This window comes from Dromaius novaehollandiae, chromosome 18 (assembly GCF_036370855.1).
Source record: "Dromaius novaehollandiae isolate bDroNov1 chromosome 18, bDroNov1.hap1, whole genome shotgun sequence".
NCBI lineage: Eukaryota > Metazoa > Chordata > Aves > Casuariiformes > Dromaiidae > Dromaius > Dromaius novaehollandiae.
This window is the reverse complement of record NC_088115.1, coordinates 4,941,329-4,958,505: the sequence shown is the minus strand read 5'-3', so window position 1 is coordinate 4,958,505 and position 17,177 is coordinate 4,941,329. Positions and strand designations below refer to the sequence as shown.

The 17,177-nt window shown below is 50.1% G+C and overlaps 1 protein-coding gene across 1 annotated transcript; it reads left to right on the top strand.

Annotated features, from left to right (window-relative positions):
* Positions 1 to 224: 224 nt before the first annotated feature.
* Positions 225 to 11,668, top strand: CCDC42 (coiled-coil domain containing 42). The gene is made up of 8 exons (XM_026120600.2): positions 225 to 230; positions 6,940 to 7,073; positions 7,437 to 7,542; positions 7,681 to 7,785; positions 8,407 to 8,604; positions 9,341 to 9,562; positions 10,922 to 11,080; positions 11,579 to 11,668. Exons 1-8 carry the CDS (start codon positions 225 to 227, stop codon positions 11,666 to 11,668), a joined length of 1,020 nt encoding a protein of 339 aa, XP_025976385.2.
* The last annotated feature ends 5,509 nt before the right edge of the window (positions 11,669 to 17,177 follow it).

The window sequence follows — 17,177 nt, the reverse complement described above, 5'->3', positions numbered from 1 at the left end:
GTACATTTACAAAATATCACATCTTGGCTTCTTATCCACTCGTTTTTGGGGTTGTGAGCCTTCAGAGGTTTGCTCTTTAACTAGAAATATCTGTTTAGTGGAGATTGAAGAGTCTCACACAATCCCATGACTCCAGGAGCTCACACTTTAGAAGTCCCTATATAGGCACATAGGCAGTGACACTTCATAAATACAACAGGGAAATTTTCTGGAATGATATAACCATGCCGGTAAGGTCAGTGCTCCCAACTCACTGATGTCTTCTGTGTGTGATCTGCACTTCGACAAAGCAATGAGGCAGTGATGGCCCTGCAGAAGCCCAGAAGGGTGGTTTGGGAGCCAGAGCTGGCACTGGAAGCTGAGGACCTGCAGCAGAAAAGGTCACCACGATCTGAACAAGGGAGGCAGAGGCAAGCCAGGGTTTTCCATGGCCGCAGGGCTGTCTGGTTGCAGAACAGTGCCCTGTGCTCTCACCATTAGTCCATACTGTCTCTCAGGTACCTGGAAATGACTAAGTGAATTTAAGGATGTGCAAATTTGCAAAGGGGTGGAGGGTCTGGTGTTTGTAAACCACATCTTAGATCCTTCTCCTGACGCTTCTTGCATTAACCCCCAAGCACAAGCCTCCTCCCACCCCATGCTTCAGATTCAGGTGCAGAAACAGATGTTAGGACAAATCCCTGTGTCACGGAACTCATGGAGAGCAGAAACATCTGTCCTCCCACAGAAGGGAGCCCAGCCTGCTGAAGAGGAGCTGAGGTTTCCAGGGGAAATGGGGATCTCCAACAGCCTTGGCTTTCCAGGGGTTAAGCCAAAATCCTGCTGTTCTGGATGACTCATAGAGAAGCGTAGCAGGGGATCACAGTGGTGAGGGGAGAGAGACACTGAGCAGTGACTCAGGTTCCCCCACCTCTTCCCCCTCAGAGATCAACAAATTTTTCCTGCTTTGCCATCAGCATCAATGGCATTCATGTTGTGGGGGCAGGATGGGATGGGAACAAGGGGTAGGAAGGGTGTGCTGCCACAGAAGGGCCAGAAAACTGCCTCACATCAGAAAGGCTGACTAGAGTTATCCCAGGGCAAGGAAACAGAGCAGGAGATGGAAATGCGAGTGACAGTCAGGCCTATTATGTCAGGGATCAGGAACAGACAGGAGAGTCCTTGGTCGATGTCCAGGACTGCACACTTGTTTAGTAAGTGCTCCCTCTCCTGGGCCATGGTCACACTGTCCCAGAGAAAATAAAAGTGTTTTTGGCAAACTGAAAGTATCTCAGGCTAGACAAACTCCCAGAGCAGACCGGGGAGCTCCCTCCAGCTCCAGACAGGCACAGGCCAATGCTCCATGTGGGAATTGCTCTCCTCCCAGAGCCTTTCCTCCTAGAAGCCCTTGGCATTCAGTGCCAAGTGTTCAGTTTGAATACCCATGAGCTCTCTGTACCCACTGAGACATGGATGTCACTCTCTCCGGAGAGAAGCTAATATTCTCCCTTAAGTGCCTCCTTTAGGGACCTATCAGCTGATGAAAGATGCCAGGAAGAAATCTGACCATTCGAGATCATGCCAATACAGATCCCAGTCTGATTTGGAAGAATCAGCTATTGCCAAGTGCGCTTTGTACTGTACTAGGAGCTTCTGAAGGCCAGCAGGGGAAGTCTGTGTTGGCTTTCCATCAGCCTTCAGCTCCAGGGTCTCTCAAGAGCAGAGGAGATTTAAAAGAAAAAAAAAAAAAACGCAGCTTCCTTCAAAGAGTAAAAAGGTGGGGGATGTACCGAAGGGATGAACAGAAAAGGTTCCTACTGGGTAGCTATGACTCAGAAATGGCATTTTCTATATTCTAATAAGGGATGTCAAGTCAGAAGTAATTTATTCATGGCAAGCTGATGCAGTTGCCATGGAGAGCACAATAGAAAGAAACTCTTTTTTTAATGCACAGTCTATTGAGGAGGAAAGTGTTTGACGAAGAAGCAGAGATAAAACCTTGGTGTGAGGATAAAAGCAGCAAACAGAGATTAAGAACATTACGAAAAAGAAAAAAAACCTGTCTGCAATCACTTCCACCGCAACTGTGAAATACCGGGTCTGATCTCGTTCTGCTCAGCTTTCCTCCAGGCGGGGGAGGAGACTGATCCCAGCACAGAGAATTTCCCATCCACCTGACACCAATCCAGGAGGGACTGGTGTCCCAGGAAAGAGATCCACTGAAAGAGTCTCTTGGTTTCTGAGCAGGTGACACTTCCAGTGTCCCCCTCTGCTGCACCCATTATTCCAGCTCCACCACACCACATGAGCATGTGGTTTTGGGTGACTTTGCCAGTCTGCCAGCCCCACAAGCTCTGTCTCCTGGGGACGATGGTGCTGCAAGATGGAGGAGGGAGTCAGTCCCGCATGCCCTGCATGCCCAGAGCACCACAGCAGTGCACGGCAGGTACCTGCATTGCACTTGGCATTTAAAATTCCGTCTCTGCGTTAGATCAGCCAGCCAGCAGCCCCCTTTTACCTGCGGATGAACATGCACACAAGGTGCAGGGATCAGGCCCATTTGATGAGCCGTGTCTCTCCTGCCGTCACAGCATTCCATCTCCCTCCATCCTGAACCAAGGCCTTCCTCCACCAAGCACTGCTTTCTTTTCCTCCTCCCCTCCCCAGTGTCCTCAGGTGGCTGTGTGGCACTAGCTTCCCTTTTGATTGTTAATCTTTCTGATGGCTCTGGACATGGTGTCCCCTCTGTAGCAGCCAGCTCTTCTGGGCCGGGGCAACAGGAGCACCAAGGGCTGTAGGAGAGCTTAAAGGTACTGGATATGACATTCAGCTTTGTTGCTACTGCAAAATTGGCCTGGTCATACTTGTACAGGCAACACAGAATGTCATGCAGCAGTATGGAGAAGACACAACAGCAAGGAGCTCAACTCCTGCCTTCCCAAGGATGTCTGCTCTATGGCACCTGCATCCATCCTCTTTCCCTCGATCACATCAACAGGGGCAAGACTGCCTCATGGGCAAACTTCATCTCCAAGAAGGTCCTGTGAAGCAGCCTGTGGGTCTCTTAGGTAACAGAATTTTCTGTGCCATGGGGCTGGTTTGCCTCCCGGTGCTGTTCCACGCCCACTGACTGTCCTCGCTGCGAGTGGCAGGAACAACTAATACTAAAACCCAGGCACTTCATCAGTGCCCAGCTCAACACAGTCACATAATGAATGAAGATGCTCATTAATCTGAGCCGACTGAATGAATACCACCACGCACCCACAGTGGGGATAAATTGAGATATCAGGGGAATGCCTTGTCAGCCAAAGGTAGCCAGCCTTCTCACCCCAGTTAAATTAGACATCTGCAGTGAGGGTCTTCCAAGAGGGGACAGACCCTGTGATCCCTCCTGGCTGTAACAGGAAAACAGCAACAACCACAGCAATCATTGACATGATCAAAACAGCCATCTGCTCAGCCTGAATTAGTGTCAGCACCACAGATAACACCTGTCAGAAAGGTGGGCTTAATACCCAGGGAGATGGGTATTAAACTATCAGAGCTAGCAGGGCTGGAGGCAGATAGAGTCTCGCACGCTGGCAGAGGAATGGATTTACTTCTTCAAGGGTAAGTCCATGCGCAGTTTGTAAAAAGATATTATCATCACATCCATTCCCAGTGAACCTGCTGAGCATGGTCATTTGTTGTTGAGGCAGGACAAGGCACCAGCCTTCAGCTTCTGCAGGACAGGCATGGACCAAACTAGCACCTACTGAATGAAATCTGCTGCTTCCTATGAAAAAAATTGTAAAGGGCCAACCACCCCCATGGCCTGCTGGCATCACTCCAGATTAGTCTGGTTCCTCAGAATCACACACATGAATTCTGATCAACCCAAGCAGAGATGTGTTGAACCCTTTACTTAGCCCCTTGTGTCATAGCAGCTATTTCTGGGGACATCCAAATCATCAGTACCAAAAGCCAACTGCATACATTCCTACAAAGCACAAATCCTTGTACTTCAATAAATATAAGACATTTCATGCTATGTCTACTGGACTTGTCTTGCCTTGCCCTGAGCCAGCTGTCTCACACTACAGATGACCCATCTAAACAACATTTTGGGGACCTCTGGCCTCAGACCATGGCATCAGACCTGTTTGCTGCAGTGCACATGTTTTATGCTTATCATTGCAGTACTGTGGTATGGAGCCCATCACGACAAGGACAATATTGTGCAAGGTGTACAAATAGAGAACGCAAAGGTCTCCAACTGAGTCAGCTCTGCTGCCTCCAAAACTGGCGGGGTAGAAGCAGAGGCGGGAGCAGAGGGTATCTGTGGTGATCCCTGGTCCATGGAATGTTACCTGAGAAAATCAAGAGTAACACAAATGGTTTGAGCTTGGATCTCAGCTATGCCAAACCTGTGCTAGGTGGACACTGCTGATTCCCCACAGTGGACACACGGTGATAGGGATGCACAGCCTGAGGAAGGGGCTTTCCCTGGACACAGCTGTACTGGGAATTCCCCAAAGCCCCACTGACACCACTAACATTTGAGTCACACTCCTCAGACTCAGCTGCAACTTCCTCTGATCAGCAAGGATAAAACCCTCTACAGTGACTTTTTAATTCATAAGCTTGCAGCTAGCAGTAGCATTGCTCAGAGTATTCAGCATGGAAATTGAATGCTGAGGGTGAACAGCTCCGACAAGTATCTTCAGGAGAAATTAAAACCCTAGGGATTTTATTTTGGGCTGCACTTCAAATCCTTGCTGTGGAAGAGCAGCGCTTCCTAGGGAACAAAAGAAATACTGTGCAGGCAAAGGCATAGGGGTAAGCACTCAGGTGTCAAATGTGCCTTACAAGCAGAGAGGTGACAGATGACACCACATGCTCCTTGGAGCCCATCTGTCATTTATAGGGTGAAACATCATATAAAGGGGGATTCTAAGTGAGGCTGGGAAGTCAGCCAGTGCTTCCCCTTGGAAATGTCTGTCTCCAATAATGCTAATAAACCTTAATTGCTTGAGATGATGATCTGGGTGCCCAAAACCTGCTTCAAACTGCTTTTCCAAAAAGCTGTATTGTTTCTATTTCAGCCAGCACGGTTCAACTGCAGGAAGATGAGGATACATACAGATATGCAGCTCTGCTTGTGTTAAAGGAAGGATCACCGCCACTTCACAGAGAGACCCTGCCCCAGCTCCAGGCTTTGCAGCAAGTACTTGAAATTTGGACGTACTGGGACTCTTTTTCCCTGGTTCCTCATCTCGGTGCTCCCATGGGTTCCCATGCTCTGCTGGAGAGCATTAGCTCTTCCATCCCTTGGGACATGAGGGTGGGCAGGACTTTCCCAGAGAGGATCCCTGTCTGCTGGAGGAAGTCTTGAGACCCCTCACCTCACAGGAGGGCCTGAGCCCAGCTCCCAGGGCAGAGACATGTCCCTGCTGAGTACTTCTCTAGAAGACCCAGGTTTCATCTGTCTAGTCTGCAGGGATGGGAACAGCCCCATGCTGACGTCGGGGTGGACAGAGGTGAAGTAGCCAGTCATTGTCATGACTGATTTGAATCTCAGCAATAAGAGCCAGACATATTTACTGCTTTGATTTAGGTCATTTGTCTCTAAATGAAGCATTTCTCAAGCAGCAAATGATCCCTTCCAAAGCCATACATCTTCTTGCTGTTTAAAGTGCCAGAGAGATCTGGCAAGCTTTCCCCAGCTCTTGCTAGTTTATAATGAGTGAGGGGTGATGTTTGCCTGAAAACAATTTCTCTGAAGAAAGTCAGGGTTGTATCAGAAATGAAGACTTCTTTCCCTGGGGGGTCATATCCTTTGCCACCAAGCCAGGACTGCATCAGCTTCAATAGGTCACAGCAAAGCTGTTGCAAGCTAGGCTTGAGAAAGCCAGAGATTGCCAGAAGTGAATGCAGGATAATGTCTCTTGCAGAAGGAGCAGAGCCCAGGGTCATCGACGTTGAGACACTTTCCCCCATCTAGCCCTCAAGCAGTGCCCTTGTGACGGGCAATGGGACCTTGCTCACCTACTTCAAAGGCCTTGCCCTGACCAAAAAAAAAAAAAAAATTGATCAGTTAATTTTTAGTGAACAGTAGGCCTCAGTCCCACACAAAGAGTGAATCATGAGAGATACAGTGATCTCAGAGCATCCCTGAGCACATGTCTCAGTTTATCCATCTTTCCATGTGGTGTTTTGGGAGAGAAGGGGCTAACTCCTGTCTTGAGCTGAGACAGTGAGATGTGGATGTAGGGGGTTGAAAGACCTCCCTGAGATAGCAGAAGTCACAGCAGGTAGAGGCTTATTTTTAGTAGAGAACTAAAGAAACTCAGAGGAAGGGAAAGGAATTGCCACCTGCCCAGGTTTTCCTTAATGGTAAAGCATTTGGGTACTAAAAAGGTTCTTTGTGGAGGCAAAGGAGTGAGAGGTCAGGCACCCAGTGTCAGCCAGAAGCAATCCCTTACCCCAGCAGGATGCATAAGTCTTTCCCAGGCTGCACAACATCCTGGCTTGGCCAAAAGTGGCTCTTCCTTCAGACATTGCCCTCCTTGCTGGGGCCGTTGTGGGAAGAGGGTCACCCCAAGGGACCAGCCCAAGCCTATAGGGCAGCAAGACTCTCCTCCAGGACAGGGCACCACAAGAAGCTGGGTGCAGAGCAGGTCATGGAGGGAGGCAAGGGCCCGGGTGCAGCTGCAGATGCAGTGGTCAGTCCCCACAGCTGGGGCCTGTCCAGCATCAGCTTGGCTTCAGAGCAGGGAGGTTGCCAAGTAACCGCCCAAGCAGCTTCCAACTGCCCCCAGCACCCCGTTCTAACTGTGGCCACAGGCCGACCGGGAAGAGGGGAGGCCCTGGGATAGCAGAGGCAGGAGGCCCTCAGGGACTCATCCGCTTCCTAGCTGCATCTCCCACACACTGCAAAGCCTCCAGACTTACAGGGCAGCTTTTGGGTTGACCCAGGACAAGGACATCACTAGGAGGACCTGGGCTCTCCAGGCCCATTTGGTGGCTGGAGCAATGGCCGTCATGGACAACGAGGACCTGTCAGCATATTTCTGCATGCACTACAAAAAGAACCTCCTGCCGCTGCTCACGTGAGGGAGCTCCTCCATCCTCCTCCATCTTCCTCCAGGCTCTTTTCCTGTCTCCTCCATCTCTCCTCCCTCACCATGGCAAACCCTCACTCCGCATCTCCACCACTTCAGTCTCCCTGTGTACTGCTCCTACCCTTCCCCATCCACGTTCCTCCCCTCTAACACCTGCTCATCGCTCCCTGGGCTCTATCAGTGGCATCCGTGCTGTGCGGGGGACCACTCTGGGTGGGAGAGAAACACATCACTAGGTTGAGTCTCAGGCAGGTCCGGTGTGGGCTGATGGAGCAGAGCCATCCAACATCCTCCCAAGGTGCATGCAGCGCCAGGCCCGGTGTGTAACCTTGGGGAAAACTTCTGTGGCAGGAAATTCAAGCAAACAGAGGAAGACTCTCTGTCTCCATCTATTCGCCTCCAGCAGAAGAAAAAACAGGCCAGACTGATTCAAAAAGCTCTGGATGCAAAGGAAGAGGTGAAAAAGATGGGAGGGTTTCTGGGCATGGGTGGGATGACTTACAGCTTTGACCAGCATTTGATGCTGCTTTGGAGGGCAGCTGGATGCAGATGACTAGCTCCCGGCTGAGCAACCATGTTCTCTCAACACTGCCAGGCCTTCAAGGTGAGGATGGAAGCCATAAACTGTCGGCGGAGGGATCTCCAAGCCAAGGAGGCTCAGCTGAAAGTTTACACGCAGAAATTTGAGAAGTTCATACAGGTACAGCTGGCTCAGCTCAGCTCAGCTAACATGACCCTGACCCATAACACTACTTCCTCCCCTTTCTTGGAGAAGGCTCCTCCATGGTAAAGCCTCAGGGCACCCCTGTTTGTCCCAATCTTCCTTAAGCCTCAAGGCATGAGGAACAGGAATGGCAGCACACAGGGCCCAGGGTACACTCAGTGCTTTGCACTGGCAATGTGGAAATCCTTGGTAGGGTCTGCTGGGAGTGTGCTCACTCCATACCTGTGTCATCCCCTGAGGGCCTCAGGCATCCCCCAGAAGGATCTGACCCTGTTTCCATGGCTGGCACTGAGGCGTCTTCCAGGGACATATACCAGCAGCTCTGAAAAACCACTGGGTGCCATCCCAGATGCCTGTCTCCAAGACTTAAGGGTCAATGCTGGAGGGATGGCCCTGTTAGAGAGGGCATGAGTTTCCAGCCCTGTTCTCTCCTCTGCAACTGTATCACCTAACAGTGCTATGGAGCGACCCACCTCTATCTTCCCCTGCCTTCCTTTCCCTATATCTGTGTGCCTGGGTGGAATTCAACGTGTGTGTGTGCGTGTGTGTGTGTGTGTGTGTGTGTGTGTGTGTGTTGGTGGGGGGGAACATCACCAGGAAAATGACGAGAAGCGAATCCGAGCTCTAAAGAAAGCAAGCAAGGAAAGAGAGATGAAGATTCAGAGGGAGAAAGAGCTTTTCAGAGCTAGGAGGGAACTGGAAGCCCTGAAAAATAAGCACCAGAAAATCTACAATGCCCTGCAGAAGTACTCCATCTTCAACAAGTACCTGGAGGATGTGGTGAAAGTCTCAGAGGTGAGTTTTGATGTGAGAGAGGCCTCACAGATCATGGCCTCAGGAAGGGGCTTACAGGGGCTTTAGACATAGAGGACCAGGGGAACCATAGCGCTTGGTTAAATCCAGCGACCTCAGATGGGATGGGAAGAGGTTCCCTGCAGCCAGAAAGAAACAAAGGGACCAGAATCAAGGGAGAGAAACCAGGAAAGGAGGTCAAGTCTTGAAAAAATTACAGGAAAAATGTGTTAGAAGAGAAAAGAGCACAAGCTAAGGTGAATGGGATCCCCTTTGCATCACTGTTTCATGTCACATTGATTGTGAGGGAGAAGTGAAATATGGCCCTGGAATGGGAACCCTGACAGACATCTCAAAAACTGTCCCCTGTGCAAAGATGCCTGGGCATCGCTCATACCCCTGCTGCCCCAGCTAGCCCCCTCCCACGTTCAGGCAACCTAGCACTGGCAGTCGCAGTGGTGCTCATGGTGTGTCAGAGCACTGCTCAGCTGGCAATGAGGTGAGACACCTCCCCATGCTTATGTCAGTGACAGCCCTGGGACCAGTGAAATGGGCTGGCATGAAGATATCTGGAATGTGGCCATGCTCACGGACCAACCGGGGCAACAGTCTCCCATAAGGAAGATCTTCCCTGGGGGAGGTGTCCTTCACCAGGGCAGGGTAGTCAATAGTGTGAGACTTGCCATCATGGTAAAAGGAGGGCAGGATGATTGCTAACTCCAGAAGGCCTGTGCTGCAGTTTGAAGAGATCCGGGAAGTCATCGGGCGCCACAAGACGCTGATGAGAATGCACGAGGACCTGCTGCAGGCAGCACAGGTGCGCATGGAAATGATTGAGAAAGCCAAAGTGCTCCTGGCCCAGTACACTGAGGAGAAAGAAGACAAGATCCTGCAGCACAACAATGAGTTGGCACAGCTCCAAACACGTTTTGACCAGGCTCACAGTGATGTCCTCATCTGGGTGAGGAAACGTGGAAGGGCAGGGGGACATCACCATGTCCTGGCTGTCGAGACCAGCTGATGGCTTGCCCCTAAGCCAGTGGGGCACGGCAACGCCCAGCTACAGCCCTTGTAATTGGAGAAAACACCTGTGTTTATCCCTCTAAGGGATTACAGGATGAAGAATGACAGACCAGGTCTGGAGCAGATTATGTCAGGACTTAAAATGGAGCCCTCATGAGGCCACAGTAAGCTTTCACTCCTTGCTTGCACCACACTGAGTTCAGCCAACAGAGGCAAGCTAACCAGGCTTTGGGGAGGTCTACTTCAACACAAATCGCAAGCACACTCCACCACATGCCACTGGATTTATCTAGCCTGGTCACATTCATTTCCAGTCACCATTCCTTGCAACATCATTCCCATGATCGGGCTTCAGTGTGTCACATGTTGTGGTCTCCACCATTCATTGCTCAGACCTCAGAGCGAAATTGATTTTGTTGATTTTTGTTATTATCCATTTTCTTCCTCTGCACAGCATCTGCCCAAGTGGACTCATCCTTTCTCTGCCATCCCTACCCTGTCCAAAGGTGCACAGACATGCAGTGGACTGCACCTGGGCTATAATGAGGCACATAACTCCATAGCCCCTGCTCAGCGTGTAGAAATGCCCTTAGATCTGTGCTCAAGGACGTTTCAAAACAAAGGACCACAGAGGAGAAGAGATCAGCTCTCCAGCCCTTTCCAAATGCCAGCCCATCCATATTTCTGTACACGCCATACTTGCAGGGTGGATTTTAGCCCTGCTTTCTCTCTGAGTGGCCTCTGAGGAAGACTCAGAGTTACTGCTTCTTTGCGTTTGTTGGTTTTAACCCTGATTTGACCCAATCTGCTCTCTTTCACTGCTGCATCTCTTCAGGTTCTCCCAGCCTTTCTGGACAAGAGCCTCAGCCTCCCTCTTGAAACAGGCATTACACCTTTCGTTGTTCCAGTCCAGGTCTGCTGGCCTCTGTTTCCTTTGTGCCACTCTGAGAGTGTCTTGCCAAATCCCCTTTTTGGATACATCAAGCTCTAGGAGATGAGTCTCATCAGGGAGAGGAGGAAAGCAGCTGGTCTGGACGGGTGGCAGGGGGATGCTCTGCTCCTGGGGTATCTGCTAGTCCTGGTGTGGTGTATGCAAATGGGGTCATCAGGAAGATAGTGCCAGGGTGAGGACTGCAGGACCTGGCAGAGGGATTGGGAGGCTCCTGGGGAAAACAGCATCCATAGTGGTTTCCTGGAGCTGCTTCCAGCATGCCAAGCTGAGCCAGCTCCAGCACAGTGCTGAAGCAACATCTTTGTTGTGCCATGTTCACATTTTGCATGTCTCCTCTCCTCTCAGGAGTCTCACTGGGCCCACATCCAGAACACGGCTGCTGAGAAAACCCTTATGCTAGGCACCATCAAGATGGCCACCCTCAACCTCTTCCAGTGTGTGAGCAAGCAGCTGAAAGAGAGCCTGAATGTGCCAGTGGAGGACACTCACAGACAGCTGGACATGGTAGAAGCAGGCTAGCCCCCTCCTCCCTGCTCAGCAAAGGGAGCACTAATGAGCCTCAGTTCCCCAAAGGGAGGGGAGACCCCAGAGAAACCGAGGTGCCCAGCAGGCACCTTCCCTTTTGTGTGGAATCTCTCCAGGGCAAGGGGAATGGGTGGAGGATGCCAGGAAAGCCTATCTTCTCTGGGGACGCAGAGCAGGGTGTGGGTCCCTGTGGAGGCACAAGGAGTGGAAGTCAAGCAGGCTGGGGCGGAGGCTGAAAATTAATCCATGGCCAAGCTTTGGTTCCATTCACCCATGCTATGAACTCAGACTCACTCACAATAGCCCATTCCAGCAGCGCAGCTCCAGCAAGCCAAATGCCTTATCCTCTTATTTGTTGCAGCTGGTGAAATTTGCCATGAAGGGCTAATAAGTTTTCCTGTGCCTCCTGCTTTTGTCCCTACAATAAGAGACATTTCCAGGTTGTCTGAGCTCTAACATCTCTCTTGCCCATCCTAGATTCAGCAGTTTATCCAAGACCTCACAGACATCTGTATGGAGGTTAAAAGGAAGGACTATCTTAGCCGCCAGCAAGCAGCTACGCTTTGAGGAGCTATAAGGGATGTACCAACTTGACCTGCTCAGCAGGGTGAGAAGGGCAAGAGAAGGAGAGAGGACGCTAAGGGTGTTGTGGTCTCCACCACAGGTTATATCAGTGAAGTTTCATACTATTAAAAACAATATATTTTAAGGCATCTCTTCATTTACTGGGAGACTTGGACTCATCAGGTCAGCTCCATCCCACAGCTTCAATCCAGAGGGCCATGGCGGTGTGCATTCTCTGGCAAATGGGATTCTCATTGGGAGGAGACAGCGTGCCAGCAAAGCATGCAAGGCAGCAAGGGCAGGCTGGGACAGCGTCTCAGGTGGGAATTAGTTCTAGTGTTCACACTTCGGCCTCCTACCCAGTGTAAGCTCTGAGATATTGCAGAGGGACATCACAGCGGAGTGGAGGACTGTGCTTCAGAGAGCTTCAGAGATTTCCCACCACTACATCTGTGAATCCTTATTTGCTTGTCCCCGTGGCTTTTTCTGCAGAGCCATACCTTGTGTACCAAAACTCATACTCCTCCTAGCTGTTAGGAAAAGTGTAGAAAGTAGATACAGGTGAAGGATGAACTAATCAAGGCTATTGCATCAAGCATTTAGCTAGTCATTATGAGTGTTAACTTTTGATGAATACAGTACAACAGCACTAAAAATGGCACCAGAGATCTACTATAGAGTTCAGATCAGGCTCAGAATCTTTTGAGGAGGACCTTTTAATGGATCAGGCACCCAATGGCATGAGCTTATAGATTTTGAGGACAAGAGATCAATGCTGATATGATCTTGCTCCCTCCTGTCCGGTAGTTACTCCTGCATTGAGTCCAGTGAGGTGGATTTGGCTAATGTATCTTCCAGAAAAGTTCAAGTCCAGCTGGCGCATGTTTATAATGCCTGGGGGTTGCTCAGACACCTGATCGCTTCATCTGAGAGTGAGGAAGACACAGACTAAACCCCTCAAAAGCTGTGCTTTCATAAGCTGTAAGGAAAACAGATGCACCCCAGAGCTGGAGGTAGGTTGCATGTTTGGAAAGCAAAGAATAAGGTCAGAACTGGAACGCTTGACATGGAGTCCATACAGAAAATGCTTCCTCTTTGCTGTTGCGCTCTCTGCAAGTCTGAATTCATAAGAATAAACTCAATTAGAAATACAGTATCTTAGGTCAGACCTTAGCAAGACCTCATCCTGAAAGCTCAAGACTCTTGAGCTCAGGCTTATTTTATGTCATTGAAGCTTAGTGAGTTACCATCCATCATCAGAAAATGACCCTATGAATGTCCTCAGGGTGATGATACTGCAGAAGGAAACACAATAATGAAAGCCTCTATTTGAGAGGCAAGGGCAGTAATTGCTTGTCAGTTACTGTATATGGAAGGAGAGCTCATTTCTTTTTGAAACCTTGACATGTAAATGCAGTGTAGGCCAAGACATGCCCTGTGTTTTTTTCTGAATAGATCCCAGAGCAGTGGGAGTTGAGTGGCAGTTTGCATTTGAGCTGGCAAAGAAAAGTAAAAGTAGTAACTTTATGCATCCACCATGTGCCTACACTTTCATGATTATATTATGTTTAATCTGTAAAGAAGGGATAATAACTGTCAGGGAGAAGCAAGAGTGGGTTGCTCCTCAAAGGAAGGAGCCAAGGTGACAGCAAGGCAGGCAGGCAGTCTCCTCATCAACAGGATGCAGTCCCATGGCACAGGAGCAAGAACAGGAGAACAGATCGATGATGGTGACCAGGTTTGGCTGAAGTCCAATAACTGCCGCACTAGTCTGTAGTGATGAGGCAGAGATGACACCATGCCAAAAAGTCAAGTCAGCAAGTCAAGGTGAGAATCAGCAAGGTACAAGGCTGGATACAGGCTTACCTGCAAGGCAGTGCCAAGGGCCTGAGCATAAATGCAGCTCCCAGGCAAAGAGGAGGAGGCTCTAATGAAGGCTCCTCACAGCTTCCCCTCACACAACTCCATCTCATGCCTTGTCTGGTTTTCCAGCAATCTGACCCCACATTCCTGACCCTTAGGAGAGGGAAGGGGTTATAGAGCCCATGGGTGCACAGAGGGCCCTGGCATTAATACCTCCTTGCAAGGGGCTGGGAGGCCCAGAGTGCTGACATTTGCAAAGAGCCATATTACTTCTCAGAGCAGGAGCCCGGATTAATGTCCTGTATAAGTGATTGTGTAACCACTGCTGTGGTCTGGACCCTGCTATGATGGGTGTATGTACACAGTCCTTGCCTCAAGGAGCTCAGGGTGGAAGGAGAAAAGAGATGCCCAGTCTGAGAGCAGGAGCAGTGTAGGAGCCCAGGGTCACCCAGCAAGTGAATGGTAGAGGTGAGAAGAGCTTGGTTTCTTACCCACTGGCCATCCAGAAGAAGGGGGCGTTTAGAGGCCACATCAGTAGAGGACTATGGCTTAGGGACAGGAATTTAGGGTTGTAGAGGGATGCTCACTGAAACAAGAAGGTTGGAGAAGAGATGGGTTAAGAGTAAATGGGAAGCTTTCCCTTGCCTTTTGTTAAGACCCTGGATAGGGGCTATGGATCTGCAGCAGCTCTTTGCATGGGAAGGACTTCCTTCAAATCCCAGAACAGGGGCAGATCCTTGCCACTGCCATGCCAAGGCCTCCTTCCTCAGTGAGTAAAAACATTCAGCCTAGTCATGCTCTCCAGCAACACCGGGACTGCAGGGGTGGCCTTGAGAGGCAGACAGTGCAGAGCACTTGAGGCCACTGAAAACTGATTTCTCACTGAGGAGCAAATATATACCTTTTTGTTTGTATGGAGTGATTCACCACTCAGCCCCAGGGCTGGGCCTCATAGGGAGAATGGAAATCCACTCTCCTGGCAATTTCCTCGGAGAGAGCAGCCTGCCACGTGGGGACTGGATCTGAGAGCCTTTGCCCCACAGACAACAGTGCTTCCACTGTTGTCCATGCTGATCCATGCTGGCCTGGATCAAGGTCTTTGTTGCTGCTCTGTGAAACCAAGCACACAGAAGTAGAAGGGCGAGAAAAAACAAGCAGGAGGAGAGTGCGTCTTGCTGAGGCCTTCAGGGATCCCAGAGGTTGGTAAATGCGTCGTAGAGGAATTAGTGACAATACTGAGACCTGCTGCCTGCACTGGAAAAGTCAACTCCTGACTCGTCCAAGCAGAGATGATGTTGGGCATTTGTGTCCTTGCATCTCATCCCAGCAGTGATGTATCCAAAGGGACCGGGGACATTTATGTCCACCCTGGGATGTGACTCAGCTGCCCCTTCTCTTTCTAGCTCCAGCCTTCCCCTTGCCCATTTTGAGGAGCCAGAAGAGGCTCTGACCAGATGGTGAAGCACAGGTCGTGCCCTGGACAGCTGCATAGTGTCTAAATTACCTGAGTTCCTCACCTCTTCTCATGTGACTAAGAGCCCCTAAAGACGCCTCTTCAAGAAGCCTTGGAAGACTTGGTGCCTGTGAGGTGAGGGGGGAAAGGAGTGTACCCGAAGTGTGCATCGACCCTGCCATGCCTGGGGTGGAGGGATCCTTGGTTGGGCTTGCCTGGAAAACCAACCAGTGGGATATGGAGTGTGGGGGACAGGCACCGGCTACTCCAAGCAATAAAGCTCATTTCATCCTCCCACTGTCCTTTTCCTGGGGAGCTGGAAAGGAAGGAAATCATCTCCTCTGAGTTAAGGCAGAGCCAGCTGAGGCACTCGCAGCCCAGCAGAAAGACAAACTCCACTCCCATCACTTGCGGGGTGCCAGAGGATGCCAAGCTGGAGCTGCACTGGTCCTGAAGTCCTGCTTCACAGAGGGGACCATCAGGGTTGGCAGGGTTTCCTGGACCATGTTCCTCCTTCTCCTGCATGCTGGAGCCATCCTGCTGGCTCAGGGACCTCAGCACCAGCAAAGGAGATAGCAGTACCCACTCCCCGAGCACAGCATGCTGAACACCACAAAGGTGAAGTTCCTAGTATGCTTCCTGCCAGCCCATCCTCCTTGGGCTGGGTGAAGCAAAAGCAGTGTGACTCACAGTGCCATAGGATGTGATACAAAAGACTAAAATTACTTAATCAGAGTCAAAGTTCTGTGACACTGTATATAATAAACAGGGTTTTTGTGTTAATAGCATGCCTTCTCCTTAGGGAATTGCAGGGCTTGGGTTGTAGGGTTTTTTGTTTGCTTTTGTTTTTGTTTGTAATTTTTTTTTCTCTTGGCATGGAAAAGAGATTATTAAAGCATTGGATAAACCTACAGTCTGTTTTGCCTCTTTTTGATGGAAAATCCCCAGCACGCTGAAATGTTGTTATTGGTGTAATCTGGACTCTGTCAACATTTCTTCTGGAGAAGCCTGTTGTTCCATCAGTGTGGGCAGGAGCTAGCAATACTGATATTCTCTGCTCTACAAGCTGCCCCTTGGAGCTGCTCTGCCCCAGCACCAGTGGAGGGATTGCTGCTGGAGTCAGCTTCTGCCCTGGAGCAGCCAGATGTGCCTGTTGCCAGTGCGCAGGCCAGAGTGACGGGACATGCTATGTGTTCACGAGGTGGGGAAGGCTCTGATACAGAGCATGGCTGTACGGAGAGGCACAGGTCAGCTCCAGATCCCCTACGATGCTTTCACCTGCAGACCTGCTATATCCCCCCCTTAAACCCTCTGCAAGCAGATGTGGACAACTTTGTGCTAGCAACAACCTCTCTCTTCAGCAGTGACTTGGAAAGGCATTGCTGGCTTGTTAACCCCATAATTAGCAATTACTTGGGACTTGGCGTGCCAAGCATCATGGGGTGCCAGATGGCAAAGGCATAAATGCCATTAAACTTGAATTAGAGCATTGTTTCTGCATATGCAGTTTCCAGCTGCTTGATCCAGGAGAGGATGTGGGTGCCATAGCTGCCTGCTCCCCTCTCAGTCATTGCTGGCATAAAATCATATGTGGCATCTGTTAGTGACTGCAAGCTTCTCTGGTCCTACACATCTGCAGAGACTCAGGTGAAGCACAGAGTTCATCATGCCTCTTCGCTCCCGCTCTGCCCATTTTCCACCACCATATCTTCCCCAGCATGCCCACGATGAGCTGCCGGGAGCTGCACTGGGAGTTCTTCTCAGGCATTCTTTACTCACTTGTCCCAAGGACACACGACACTGAATCCCATGAGACTCTCCAGTTTGGAGGGCTGCCACTCCTGATCCTTATGCTGAGAGTACTGAAGGCTCACCTGGGGATGTGATAGAGGAGGGGGAGATTTGGGGGGTCAAGAGGAGAGATGTTACAGCCAGACCTCTTCAGAGTTCCATCAAGCAAAATGCCACATGTAGAAGACATTTATGTGTCAGAAATCATCTATAAATGGTACCACTGAGGCCTGGTGAAAAAAAAAAGACTAATATCAGTGATTAGATAAATTAAAACAGTTGGGTGTTTTCTCTAGGCCTTAAAGAATATTAACCCAGAGAGACAGTTTCCTGCATTTCCAAAGATTTTTCAGCCCGGTCCAAAAGAGAAATGTTAGGCTGACAGCCAGAAAGGCACAGGTATAT